Consider the following 14,873-nt stretch of genomic DNA (forward strand, 5'->3'; position numbering starts at 1 on the left):
ATACTTTTATATTGATTTTTCATACAAGATCTTACAATAACGGTTTAGTGTTTCATAAACTGGAAAAATTCCTCATGGGAAACGAACAAAACGAGTGCAAATAACGGGAATGTTTTCCGACTAATTAACACGTTGCTCCGGATCTGCAAGCATTAGATGTTGCCGTGCAAAGTAGGCTTTGTCCTCCGTGGGTTCCTAAATCTGTATACATTGATGTGGAACACTCGCACCTCGGGCGGCCAAACATTCCACACATCGAGCTCAGCGGGACTAAAACTGAACACACTTCTCACTACTCCAGCCAAGACTCTGATGTGTTTTGATCATTCACAGCAGGACCTTTGGTGCACGACAGGAAGTTGAAAACACTCCTCATGCCAGGCTCAGCGGCGTTAGCGCCCGTGCAAAGCCGCTATTATGTGGAGATTCAGGAGGACGTTCAGTAGAGCATTGCTAATATGGAGTTATGCACACATTCCTACCCGCTGCTTCTTCTCCTGTCTGCAAGTATATCTTCTGACTGCTTCGTAAGAGTCTACGAGACGGCGTTTAATAAGCGCGTGTAAATAATCAGCATCAATGACAGAGCTTCTCCAAAGAGGCGTCGCCGTCCCAGATGTTGTCTCCGCTCATTTAGTGCAGAAGACGGCCGCGCTTATTGTCTTTGTCGCGCCACGTTGGCAACGTTTGCTTCCTCGTGTGCTCTGAAGCTTCTGATCCCGTCACTTCATGACAACTTGTTTGCAGTTTTTTAAAAAGTGTAATCGGGCTTAAAGTGAACACAGCACGCTACTAAAGAGCAAAAAGGCCACTTTATTATTAGCGAGGCACAATGACGGAGTATATTTAGATGCATTGAGCACAGCCGTGTTTGATTCCATCAGCACAAAGGCACTTGTACATTTCTGGGAAGGTCAGTAATTACAGTGACAGTAGTATTGCACAATTTCTGCAGTATTAAGTACAGTAAACCTCGGATATATCGCACTCGGATATATCGGAAATTCGCTCACAACGGACAGATAAAAAAGAAGCGATTTTTTCTGTAATGCATTTCCAATAAAAATTCATTGCATATATCTGATTTTTTATAACGGATTTTGCCTATTTCGGACAAAATCTCCAGTCCCGTTCCAATGCATTTCCATGAAATTTCCCTCGCATATATTGGATGGCGCTCCGATTCGCCGAAGCGCGTCCAGGTACATTGGAAACATAGTCAAGGAAGTGCCTTTTTATAACGGATAAAATCCGATTTACACATATACCGGATATAAATCCGATATATGCGTAAAACGGACATTTTCCGGTATACGCATATAACGGATTTCGCTTATATCGGACAAAACCAGTGGGAACAATTGAATCCGATATATCCGAGGTTTACTGTAGTATTTCGTAAGAATTGCGTAGAAAGGACTCAAAGAAATGCACCAACTTGGGGAGAAAAAACCCTAAAGTCCGACTAGTGAACGCATCGAGCGCTTGGCCATGTGACTATGGATTTATCGGGAACCAGTCCAGGGTCCGTCCACGGGACGTCTTTCGGTACGCCGTGCACCCCGTGAGTTATGGCGGCGATGTCTGCTAGCTCTCGCCGTTGGGACAGAGCGGCCATGAGGTGCTCCAGCTTGGAGCGGATGGCCGAGTAGTGGTGCTGGCGCTCTTTGGTCAGATTATGAAGGCAGTCCTTCAAGGTGCCGGCCGGGGCCGCTTCGCCGGGAGAGGTCGCCCGCTTCGGGCTCCGGGTGCCGATATACGGGGTGAGGTCGGGGTCCTGCGCAAACTGGAGGTCGGTTTGCGTGTCGCCGTCCGCCGCCACCGACGAGGTCGTCTGAGTGGCCGCATGGCGGAACGCGACGCCGACGGGGGCTAGCTTGCTTTCTGCAGGCTGCTCTGCTTGGGAAGCTAAAGCGCTAGCGAGGACGTCTTCTTGGACGTCATCACCCGTGGTGGACTCGTCTGAGGCGCCGCCACCGCCGCTTTCACCCGCTTGTGGAGAGGAAGCCTCCCGCTGCGGATGCAGTGTTAGCGGCGGGAGCCGACGGCCCGGCGTGCTGGTCCCGCGCACCGACTCCGCAGGCCTCTCCCTCCTCGGGTATGGCGAGGAAGTGAGCAGATGTTTGGCGGGAATGTGATCAAAGATCCCGCTGTTTCGGACGCTCGGAGGTCCTCGGCCGTTTATGGGTAGCGACTGCGCGTAAAGGATGCGGAATTCTTCGTCAAATTTCTCCGTTATCTGCCCAGAAAGCTCAATCAGGTTGCTGGTGTTCAATTTCCCGTCGGTCCAGTTGAACCTGCGTGCAAGATGGACAGGAACCAACATGAAGGACCGTCAGAAGCTCCGTCTTTTAGGACCAAAACGGTGAGCGTGGCTCATGTGAAAAAGGTTCAAGTCCCGCTGTGGAGACGATATACGTAAATCAAGCAACTGATGGAGACCCACCATCGTGCTTCCTGGCGCCATCTGTGTGGCCCGCTTGCCGTGTGTTGGTCAACAACCAAATAAATAGCAAATCGGTGCAGTTCCACCGTTTCATTAGTCTTCAGCGTGCATGCGTGTTGTCGGATCCGTGGTGCATCGGACACGTGAAACGGGAATGTCCATGTTAAATTCCAATTGCTACCACATGTGCGGTCCAGATTAGAACCAGATGAAACTTTTGACAGATCCTCGGTGCACATTTTTTCCCCAAAAGAGAAGCTATTATGCACGGATGATTCTCTTTTTTTATATATTTCACTCATTTTATTTATGTTTGCTTACAGTTTTGTTAACTCGATAACGACTGATATACAAACCTGATGAAAATCTTAAAACCAAGGACTTCTTCAGGGAGAACATCAGTCTTTTGGACCATCCCGCATGTCCCCCTGATTGAAACCCCATAGAGAACATTTGGGGATGGATGCTAAGGACGTTTATAAAAATGGCCATCAGTTCCTACCAGTTGGTGAAGCCATCTTCACCACTTGGACCAACGTTCCCAGTAGCCTGCTGGAAACAGTCAACTCGCGCCAAGCGTACCCGAACCCATTTTTGAAGTGATGAACGAGAACGATGGCGCTACTCATTACCGAGTCCTACTCAGGCATGTTTTGTCCTCGTTTGGAGAGTTTTTTTTTTTTTGTAATTTTTGGAGTGATGGTCTTAAACTTTTGATCGGCTGATAAACAGCCTACTTCAGTTGAATTATCCTTTTCAATAAATGACTTTTTTTCTGAGTGCTTTTTGTCACACTCCCCTTCTGGGTTTTGCATGTCGGAGCTCTACTTGAAACCTCATTAAGATCCAAATGTGGAACAGGTCAATTCTAGCTAGTCTGGTCTTCAGACTTTCATCAGGTCCGTATTGCTGACATCCGTCCATTGACGTCTGTAAGGATTCTCAGAGGAATTGAACGGAAGGATCCTTGGTATGGAGGCTTTGCTGTGTCAAAATTAAATAAATAAAGAAGCCACTTAAAGCGGACCTATTATTATTATTATTAATATTATTATTTTCTGACCTATAAATGTGGTTGTGTTCTCGTGTGGAACCATGCCAAAGTTCCAGGTAACATTTGGAGATCAGCCCTGAAGGAAGTTTGGGAAGACTCAAAACGCTCGTTTTCAGAAGGCGTGGTAAAACTGTTCCTTTGTGATGTCACAGAGGAGCGGGCTTCCTTATATGGTTTGGTCACACGCCCAACGTACTTTCTATCGCAGCAGGGTGTTATTCCGTGGTTGGAATAAATTAAAACAGAGTGTTTTGGCAGGAAGTCCAAATCCCAGCTGGAATAGGTGGAGATTCTCCCAAATGGAAAACGTCTTATGTGCGGGTTATTGTGTGTCGCTGCTCTATTGTGCTGAAGGGAAAAGCCGAAAGAGAAAGAAGAAGATTCCCCCCAAAGGTGCAGTTTTCCTTTAAATGTGAATTAAATAAAACAAGACAAAATATGATATTATGGGCTGTTCAAAAAGAATGAACGGACTTCAATGGGCGATATTCCTCTCTGACGGGAATCAGCACATCCCGATCCACTCAGTTGATCGCTTTATTTTTATGTTCAAGGTCAACGATGTTAGCGGTGGAGCATAAACGAGATCCTTTCCATATCCCCAACGGCGAGGTCTAAGGATCTGGCATGATCTCGGTTGGGGCCCCCCTTCCGACCAACATTTCCGGAGGAACAATGTGACGACAGCCCCCCTGCGGCACCCATTCAGAACTTACAAAACTCGCCTTTCAAACGGTCACTGACTCGTTCAAGGACGATGCTTGAGAACCGAAGCCATGAAATACGCTCATTCTTCCTGAACAACCCTGGACTTTGGAGGAATATCGGCTCCTCCTAGGAGATCCTGGAGGATACATGAAGACTCTACCTGGAATAAATAGTCACCTGTATGAGCCGGTCGCCGCTCGGATGCCATCGATAAGCATGAAGCGCTCGTGAACTCTCCCGGTGATCCTTGCTCCCGATCTTGTGTAATAAGTCGTCCCAGTTATGGTTCGCACTCTCATTTGCTTTAAGGTTTTTTTTTTTTTTTTTTTTTAAAGAACGAGACAAAAGAGCAGTGATCAGACTTGCCCGGTTATATCAACTCTCAAAGGAAATATTTGGACTTAACACCAGCAGATGTTCACTGAAGGAACCGGAAGCATACCTGAAGGTCATCCAGGCGCACGCCAACGTTTCTGCACATCTTGAGGAAAGCGGGGCAGCTGGACTGGTCCAGCAGAACGTAAACGGGGACCTTGCGGACGGAGCATGCCTCTTGAAGATCCTTAAAGATATCCAGGTCTGTCAGGGAGTCTGTAACTATGGCGATCACCTGCATGTGGAAAATGACACAATGACTTTAGTGCTGCTCGCGGCGGTGCTCGTGGAGATGTTCGACATGGATTGCGTCGTCGTGATCATCAAACGCGAGGCCTCGCTCAAAGAAAACTGGGAATAAGCGGGAATCTCAGTCACACACGCTCCCTTTAATAAGTGTGCTGATGCGCCCGCTTCCAACAGTCGCCTGTTACTATGGCGATCTGCAGTAACACTTGGTCAGCAAACAAATGACCCCCCCCCTACTCCCCCCCAAAAAAGAGACAAGAACCTTTTATAAGGGATTTGTTTTGCAGTGAGATTTTCCACATGGGGTGGAATTTCACATGCTGTTGTGTACGCAGGATTAGACATGGATGTTAACATTAATCTCAGATTTAAGACTTCAGTCTGGCCGTGGACGCGTACAATCTCATCTGCCTTATTTGAATGAAAATGCATGGATTATTTTAAGGAGGATGTGCCAAAACAGAGAAATGTCTTCCCGGTGATAATTATGCACAGTTCCAGTCTTTTGTGCCAGAAGTTCCTTACCATCACAAAAGGCTATTATCTGCCGTCTTAGCTAATACAAAATTTCCACATTTAACAGTTTTGCGTCGACTTTTTTTTCTCCGCAAAACTGACAAAAGGCAGAATTTGTAACGCTCTCGAATAAAAGAGCAACTTCAAAATGACAGCAGCAAAGCAAGTTGAGGCGCATCTCCTGCAAGTGTGTGCAAAGGCCCGAGGAGCTCCTGACGCTCGGATGGTTTCTTCTTCTTGGAAGACTAGACCGGCTTGTCAGCTCAAATAAGGCGTTATGACACCTCAATGAATATTGAATATTCATCCTGCTTTTTATTGCACCTCCCTTTGCTCATTCTGGTGTCATTAAAAAGGAAATTAGCTGATCAAACAATATACCATGGTGATCATCCTGTATGACAGCTTTTAGTTTTTAAATAAATGCATTATATTGCAATTCATTGACTGCATTTGCAAGGAAATAATTTATCCTGTTAATAATATATACACACACATATACGAAAATAACATATTCCAATAAAACATACCTCTCTGGCACTGTTGATCATTTTCCTGACAGCCTCCTTGCAGGCGTAAATACTCTCCCCATAGCTGGGCTGGAAGTGCGCCACAGCCCTGGTGACTCCCCGGTAAGACCCCGCAGTGAAGGCGGGCCAGCCGATCTCCAGAGGCGGCGGCTCCACGTCCGACACCTCGGGGAAATACGTAACGGACGAGCAGTCCATGGAGCTGCCGAGAGACTGCTCCAGCGCCGGGTCCTCGCCGAGGAACGACACGCACCGCGGGGCCGTGGCGTCGCCGAGGATCCGCTGGATCTCCTCGTCCGACAGGAAGTTGGCAATGTCCTCTTTCCTGAGGAAATCCAGGAAGTTGTCGACCCCGCCGGACAGCAGCTCCTCCAACGCCAGCCGGTGTCTCTCATTGTACGCCTCTTGGATGTTACACCGTCCTCTGTGTGTTGAGCTCGCCCCGAGCGGCGAGTCTTCCAAGCACTGAGACAGCGCCATTGCTTCCGCCCTCTTGAGAGCTTCGAACCCCAAAAGCGTCTAACCGTCCCGCGGGTGGAGGCTTTTTCACCTGCAGGTACACAGGTTCGTATTTTGTGGTTTAACTCTCTTCCTCCTCGTCCTGTGTCGCGATTGGCTGTCTGGGAACCCTCGTACTTGAATTCTGGCTCTCGATTGGCCAAGTGGGACTGTCATTTTAATGTAAACACTATTTGATTGGCTAGTTTGGATGCAAACATGGCTCGTGGACGTCCCTTCGCTCTGCCCTCCTTCGGCAACAGCAAGAGGTTTCACTCTGTCCTGTTTCCTCGGCCCTTAAACGTGTTGTTCCAAAAAAGATCACGAGGTGAACTTTAACTTTATTGCTTCGTGTAAATGTTAACAATATCGCCGATATATGTGAAATATGCATTGGATCTACGGGGTTTCTACGACTTCTACTTCCTGTTGAAACATTTAGCTCCTGTGTGTAAGAATAGCTTTAGTACGGTTGGCCAACATTGAACTAGTTTTACTGTCCGATGATCGTGTCCTGCTATCTCACCTCGGGGAGGGTGACTCGATCCGAATATCGATCACATCGATACCGATGGTCGATAGCTGCGTGATAAGATTGATGATTTACAGTTCTCTTTTATGTGACATTGCTGATATCCTTACTTTTACATACTATATTGTTATATTGTTTACAAACTCAGGGAATACGGTGCATAAAGGACGGCTTTGGTGGCAAAAAGTCAAAGATTTTAATGAGAGCCATCAGTTTTTGCTGCTATTCAATTATTTAGAACTGTTGACTTTATTTTTATCTAACAATTTGATGCAATAAAAGGAAATCAGGGAATAATTGTTATTTTGTGTTAATAAATTAAACCCAAAATCATTTAATCAGCTTGAAAATTCTCAAGTAGTCATATCAGTAATTCTGGCACTATTCATTCATTCATTCATTCATTTTCTACCGCTTTTTCCTCACGAGGGTCGCGGGGGTGCTGGAGCCTATCCCAGCTGTCTTCGGGCGTATGGCGTATGACCCTGGACTGGTCGCCAGCCAATCACAGGGCACATATAGACAAACAACCATTCACACTCACATTTTGGAATGTTTTTGGAATGTGGGAGGAAACCGGAGTACCCGGAGAAAACCCACGCATGCACAGGGAGAACATGCAAACTCCACACAGAGATGCCCGAGGGTGGGATTGAACCCTGGTCTCCTAGCTGTGAGGTCTGCGCGCTAACCCCTAGACCACCGTGCCGCCCTAATTCTGGCACTACTTGCTATCAAATTGATACCAAATTTGCCGTATCGCCAAACCCTAATCTAATCAAGGTACAAAAGGCAATATTGTATGTTGCAGGGATTGAAAGTGGAATCAAATGTAGGAATTATTAAAATAGGCGAATCGAACCATCCATCATTCTTGCATTATACTTGTTCAAATATGGATGGTAGTACTTATTCAACAAGTCCCAACATACAGTATGTACTCGTGTTATTTAATTGCTAGATTCCTTAACTTAATGACAGGGATTGTATACAATCCCGACACTAAAGAGTACCTGCAATAGAGAACATAACAGCTCGCCGCCACACCCACATTTTTGTTTTTCAGTTAGGATTTAATGATTCATTATCTTGTTGTTGCCGAGTGCTACATACACGCAACGTCTGGGCTAACTGGAAAGGCAGGGAAAAGGACACAAAGTGTATTTCTAAAAAAAAAAAAAAAAGGTCAAATACGTATTAAAACACGTATCGCCCCACAAACGCACCACTGCAATGGTTCCGTATGCGTCCACTGTTTGTTATAAATAACATTCCTAGCTTGTTTTCATCCGCATCACCGTAACTGATGACTCTCCCTGCCGTTTGTGAATTTAGTAATTGCTATTTATTGCATCGGCTGTTATTACTAGTTGATATTCCGTCAGAATTGATGTATGAATGTTGAAGTCAAATGCCAAATTGGGGGCCGTAATGCGGGTTAATACGTCACGCCAATGCCATCTTAACAAGTTAGTGATACAATCTTGCTGTGAATCCAAGACATCTATCATCACCTCATCGTTTTCTTTTGTCTTTCTTGCAGGAAAGGCCGATATTTCATAACCAATAAGTGCTCGGCCTGACAAAAGTAATAACTGGCTCACCCCACACAAAGCCTGCACTTTATTAAGTTGAGAAACAGCAACGCTGTCACATGCCATCACATGTTTTTCTATGTGGTAGCATCCATTTCTCATAAACGCGGTACAGTAGATCCCCGCTATTCATAACGATTAGAGAGCCTCTGGAAATACGGCTAAAAAGCACAAAATGCCTATTTTTGATGCTATAATTTGACCCTATAATTTCACTCACACACTAGTCGCCACTAATGAATGCTAATGCAAGCTGACAGGAAAAGAGATGGAATCATAGCCCCGGTCTGACCTTTAACCTGGTTGTCAGGCTGCCACTTTGGGGTGCAACTCTAAAGTGGTCTAAAGTGCTGGTACACGACTCGGCTGCTACGCAAGCTGCTGGGTCCTGACACGATGCAGGCGTTCCTCCAATGCCTCATTTACATAATCCACACTGCTTCCTGTTGTCATTCCAGAAAGGACCTGCGATCGGACATTGACTTGCGTTCACCAGGCTGCACGTTTGGAGTCTGGCGAGTCTGCCGCCGCAACGCCTGCATCACGATGTTACGCACTTGTATGTTGCATTGTTATGCTGGACATGTTTTATTGCCACATTAATTATTAGCGACTTAAACCTGCTTGGTCACTACACTGTCCCCGTGGACCCAAAATTACATGACCGTAGATCATAACTGCAGATGCTGCGCCGAGGCGCCGGTCCTGAGACACTTGAACCCCATCCACCCGAGAACCATGGCCTCAGATTTGGAGGTGCTGAGTCTCATCCCATCTCAGAAGCGCCCCAGTAAAGGCTTGATGAGACCATCAGGACCACATCATCCACAAATAGAAAAGATGAGATCCTAAGGCCCCTAAAGTGGCTGCGCCGTGGCTGCGCCGTGGCTGCGCCGTGGCTGCGCCGTGGCTGCGCCGTGGCTGCGCCGTGGCTGCGCCGTGGCTGCGCCGTGGCTGCGCCGTGGCTGCGCCGTGGCTGCGCCGTGGCTGCGCCGTGGCTGCGCCGTGGCTGATGTACAAGATATTCTACCTTCATAAAATTAATGAAGTGAAGCGATGACAAAGCCAGGCAGCCTTGGCGGAGGCCAACATTCACTATCAACATGCGCCTGCTCCGGTTGTACCAGATTGGTGAAATGCCTTTTCCAAATTCACAATGCACACGTAGACCGGTTGCGCAAACTCCAGTGCCACATCAAGACCAGGGCGAAAACCACATTGCCCCTCCCGTTGCTAGCGGCGGTGCTTCTTTCTCCAGCACTCCAATAAACCTGGAGTGCGGTCCCCCCTGTAGCTGTAACAATGTCAGCAACGTCATAAAACGAATCCCTTATTCATTTTTATTACACGCAATTCAGCAAAAATCAGGTCAATCATGAAACAACAACAACAACAAAAACGCTACAATTAAAAAGCTAAAAACCACGATGGGCTTGAACTTTTTGCCCTCCAGAACTTGCAAACGATATAAAAATATCTCCATATATTTGACAATACAACAAAAAAACTGATATTTGTGAGAATAGAAGCCAACTGAAAGTATAATTATGCTAATATCGATATACTGTACTGCCATGGCAGCAGTAATATCGATATGCGGATCGACCAGCCCACCTCCAGTCTATACGTCCCCCCCTCCTTTTTATTACCCACACACACACACACACACACACACACACACACACACACATGCATCCCCGCCCCTCTCCAAAATTTGAGATGAAAGGGCTTTTGGATTTAGGATGACGCTCCCAATCACGTGCTCCTAGGAAATACACTCGCTATCATTTTTTGGAGCCGCCCGGTCCTGCATGGCGGACAGTAGTTGTTCGGCAGCTCATGTCATGTAATGCACCTCGCCGTGGTCACTGACGGGTTCACGCCAGTTCACCGGGTTCACTTGAGGAGAGCCCCCACCGCCCCGCTCGCCTCTTCTGCTCCCTGCTCGGCCGATCGGAGCTCATCCGATATTATCCATTTCTATATATTCATGTCGGATTCCCGTCGGCCGCGTTGAGGTAAGGACACATCGACTCTTCGGGAGGCGGAGCAGCCGAGCTCCAAAGTTGTTTACCAAAATGTACGCCGAGCTCTCGGAATTGTGGATGTTGATCGGGTGTAGTTTACATGAAGTCGCCTATGTATAAAATGGCGACAGTAGGTGGAGGGGCTGTTTTTTTTTTATTTTTTTTTTGGGAGGAGGGTTGACTCCGCTAAAGCTTGTGTAGGCTGCCGGCTGGCCGTCGGCTGGCCGTCGGCAAGTGTCTCCGAGGTGGCGTGAATGGACTTGGAACGGCTTTACGCGTCACTTCGTCACACTCGGAGAGCCGCCGGAGTGGCTCTCCGGTGTGGCGGATACGATGGTTGGGGTTGCCGCCGTTCTTCGCTCCTCCTCCGCCGCCGCCGCCGCCGCCGAGCGGTATGGGCTCCATATGCGATCTCCGTGAGCGCGTCCCGCTGTGCTAGGCCCGAACGCACGGACGGGACTCTTTCTTTCATTTCCTCCTCTTCCTCCCGCCAACATGTGCTTCTGCCCTGCTCGCACACACCCACTCGCACACGCACACGCACATCTACACACATATACACATCTACACGTAAACACGACCAGAGGCGACTTGCTCTTTTCTACGTGTTTTGCTCACTGTGGGTTGTCCAGAGCTCTTCAACGTATCACTTCCGGTATAGGAATGTACCCCCCCCCTCTCCTACACTGCACATAATTATTGACCCAGGTTTGAAAAGCATGTGTCCCCTCTGCCTGGCGGGGAGGGACCCGGGTGCTGAGTAATGTTGCCACAGTGGGTCCACCAACCAAGAGGCCAAATGAATGGTGGCAGCTAGACGGGTATGATTCACCGGCAAATTTGGGAACGGGCTTTAATTGTTTCACCATGCGAGGGCGGTACATATAATGTAGGTCAAGGAAAGGACCCAGGTTTTCCACGGGGGCGTTCCAGAGCACTCCGGCGTTTGTGGGCGTGTGCGCTCTGACCAGCAAGACACGGGTAGACGAGCTCTTGGCTTGTTGTCGTTTTGGCAGCTCGGCCCGGTGACTTGTGCGTGCGTGGAGGTTTTCACTCCGGCGGGATGTACGCTGGGAACAGAGTCCCGTGTCTTCGGAAGCGCTCTAATGAGGCCAGGCGGCCCGCCTTTCATGCCTCGCTCCGCACTGTCACAAATAGGACTACAGTAGGGGTCCGTTTTTGTGCTTCAGTGCTAAAATGTACGCTAAAGTACCCCATGGGGCTAAACGCTGGAGTGCCGGGGCCGAGAAACTGGAGGTATGTTCCCAAGCTGGAAAATGTCAGGCACAAAAGCAGAAACCATGCGGTGTCGAGCTATTGTACCACTTTGTTCGAGTCCCTCGCAATAACTACGATTTACACGCAGTTCTTTTCAAATTGCAAATCTAATCTAATCTAATCCAGAATGTAAACACTTGAAACTCCCTTCCAGGTGTGAAACATGAAAACCCGAACGCCACGCACGGCTCGGCTTTCTGTTCTTTCCTTAATAGTCTTGACTTATCGAGCAAAGCCTGAATTATGTTTGAACGTCATGGCGGCGTCGGCTCTTCTGACAGCGTTTTGATTCATTTATAGCTCGTTGTGACTATAAAACAACTCTTTGACGAGCGCTTCAGTTTCGGGTGTCGCAGTGAACAATGGCCACCGCGGCATCCAGATCGCTTTTGAAGCTGGAACTAATCGATGTGGAGCATCAGTTACTTTTATTGTGCGCGTTGCCCTGAAAGCACTCATATTTATTTCATAATCATATTTGCGTAATGCATATTTCTTCATTGAGACGCCCCCTTCGTTTGGGCCATAGTTTTTTGTGTTTTTTTTTTTTTCGTTGGGTGCACGTCAAGCTGTCTTTCCTTGGTCAAAACCAGGTACGTCCGGGTTCTACAAGGTCTGGATTTGTACTACCTAGAAAGAGTAGTTGAGGTAAACCACTGATGATCCGTCATTGTGATTTCCGAATGAACGTGACTTGAGTATTGAGAGTGTGTGTATATTGAGAGAGTATCGAGAGTGTTTCGGTGTAGTTCGGCTGTCAGTAGTAGAGACTGTTGATGGACCATCCTTACAGTACAACGTGTATACATAATTATGTATGGAATGGCCTTTATTTTCATTATACAAGATGTACAACGAGATTGGAGAGCTTCTCCTTTCAGTGCAATAGTCAAGTTAAAAAAAAGTATACAAAAAGTAAAGTAAAAAAAAGACAGTTTAACAAGATATATACAGATATATACAATATATCCAAGATATACACATAATATTGCACTGTAGCAGATATGTATTGCAGACATATTGCAGATATATTAATTTTACTGCAAATAATGAATGGTGTATACAGATGAGTAAAAGTCACATATTATTGAGTATTAGTATTGAGTAACATAACATAACAATGGTAAGATGAGTATGGCTGCCACTCCTAAGTACTTCTGGGGTCGGTTTACAGACCAAAATGGAGTTTTTCTCGATTTCCGTCCAAGTCGCCACCTGTTGCCATTGGTATTGTTGTTTGGTGGTTTGCCCGTGTGTCCATCCATCCATCCGTTTTTTTGTAATTCTCGTCCTCACTAGGGTTGCGGGTGTTTGCCGATGATGTAAAATACGTGCCTTGGCTCAATAAAAGTTGGGGAACATCACTTTGATGTCCCGACGTCCTCAAACGGATGATTCGGTGCCACTTTAGAAGCATATCTTTCTGAACATATCCCATATCGGAACTCTTTCCGTTTCTAATATGGCGCTTGTATCCACTGACAATGTGGGAATACTGCGAAGGCGGCACGCGGCACCTCGGTGTACCTGCGGTAATGGACTTCTGTGGTGTTCCGACAGCACATTGTAGGTATTGTGCTTGTGCCTCCCACAGCTCCCAACGAGTTCCCCGCCTGAGAATACCAAGGAAGGTCATATGGTCATGGTTTGCAGATTTAGCTGACTTGGAGTGTCAGAACATTCCTCGACTTCTAAGAAGAGAATCAACTATCTTAATGCCAAACCGATCACATTTCCTGCTGTTTTTCCTACAAACAAGCATTCATGATGGCCGCCTGCCTCGTGATTCTCACAGTCAATGCCCGCAACCGCGACACAGAGTCCTGTTTATTTCTCCAGAAAGGGACGGGGTCTTACAGTACGCAGGTGCAATCCCGTCGGGCCTTTCAGCTTTTTTTTTTAGTGTCGCTTTTGTGTGGTTCGTTCTTAGCCATATCGAAGCCCGGCCCGCTCCGCAGCCTCGCTAAAACAGCATGTTTGCACAGTTCCAAGCAAAAGAAACACTTGTGCTGGGGGGGGGGGGGGGGCGGAGGGGGGGTGGGCAGCGGGAGAAAAAGCGTGGGACTTGTGGGGAAAGAACCCCTGCCACTTTCTCTGTCCCATGCAGGAGTTGGCAGTTGCCAAGCGTAGAGGAGGCTGTGATGTCAGCCATTTTAGGATGGACAGTACAATGTGTGGTACGCCGCCATCTTTCTTGCTTTTCTTCTTAAGTTGCCAAATGAATGCCTGTAGTCTTGGCTACAGAACTGAAGAAGTTATTCATGAAAAGTGATGTAAAAGGATGCGTGACTCAGATATTTTTTTTCGGCGCGCCATGGTTTATTTGTCCGTCATTCATCTGGGCCGCAGATAGAAGGCTTTGCAGAACAATGTGCGCTTTCCACAGCGAGCTGCGCCCTAACACATAACAGGACCGAGCAGGAAAACGTGGCATCCGACGGAGAAAGACGCGACGCGTTCACTTGCGCTATTTCTTTAATGAAACCTCGGGAAGACGGCGGCGGCGGCGACGGGTTTATGTCGCCCGGAAAGAAAAGGCCTCAGACCTCACCCGAAGTCGCCTGAAAGAGACTCGGACTGTGAATGGACTTTTCACTGATGTGGTCGGCGGGCCCGCGTGGATTAAAGTTTGTCCTGCACCGGATGCAGTCCCAGGAATTTTTCAGTGTGTATGAGTCTTGAGGTTGGTGGGTGTGGGCGAGTGTCTCGGCTGTGTGTGTGTGTGTGTGTGTGGCAAAGTGGGCAAGGGGAGGAGAAGGGTTGCCATGGCAATGTTAACACATGAGTGGCACGACCGACCGGTCTCCCAGTGGACGGGGCTACAGTCATGGAGGTAAAGGAGGAGTGGGGGGGTTGTGTGTGTGTGTGTGTGTGTGTGTGAATGGGAGAGGCAAAGGAGGAAGACGGAGGCGAGATGGCTGACAGCACCTGCGCCGCAGACGTTCAGACACACGAGCACGTCCCCGTCGAGAGCCCAGACGAGACGAAGACGATCTGAGGTCACATTTTGTCTGGAGCTGGACAGGCGGCGCGGACGCCGCGGACGGCGCTCTATTAGCACTGTG

The 14,873-nt window shown here is 47.8% G+C and overlaps 2 protein-coding genes across 6 annotated transcripts in view; one reads left to right on the top strand and one right to left on the bottom strand.

Annotated features, from left to right (window-relative positions):
- Positions 1 to 6,525, bottom strand: fam83d (family with sequence similarity 83 member D). The gene is made up of 4 exons (XM_058065134.1): positions 5,879 to 6,525; positions 4,651 to 4,818; positions 4,386 to 4,510; positions 1 to 2,297 (listed from the first exon to the last, which is right to left on the bottom strand). Exons 1-4 carry the CDS (start codon positions 6,356 to 6,358, stop codon positions 1,466 to 1,468), a joined length of 1,605 nt encoding a protein of 534 aa, XP_057921117.1. The 5' UTR covers positions 6,359 to 6,525; the 3' UTR covers positions 1 to 1,465.
- zhx3a (zinc fingers and homeoboxes 3a) overlaps positions 5,983 to 14,873 on the top strand; it is a 22,037-nt gene continuing 13,146 nt past the window's right edge. Inside the window, exons 1-2 of one of the 5 annotated variants that reach the window (XM_058065072.1) lie at positions 5,983 to 6,442; positions 8,962 to 9,062. The gene's annotated coding sequence lies outside the window, so the exon portion shown is untranslated. Of the gene's footprint in view, positions 6,443 to 8,961; positions 9,063 to 10,198; positions 10,522 to 14,873 lie in introns of those variants that run through there. The other 4 variants (XM_058065065.1, XM_058065082.1, XM_058065091.1 and 1 more) reach the window with 4 other exon arrangements.

Source organism: Doryrhamphus excisus, chromosome 1, assembly GCF_030265055.1.
Source record: "Doryrhamphus excisus isolate RoL2022-K1 chromosome 1, RoL_Dexc_1.0, whole genome shotgun sequence".
Classification (NCBI taxonomy): Eukaryota; Metazoa; Chordata; class Actinopteri; order Syngnathiformes; family Syngnathidae; genus Doryrhamphus; species Doryrhamphus excisus.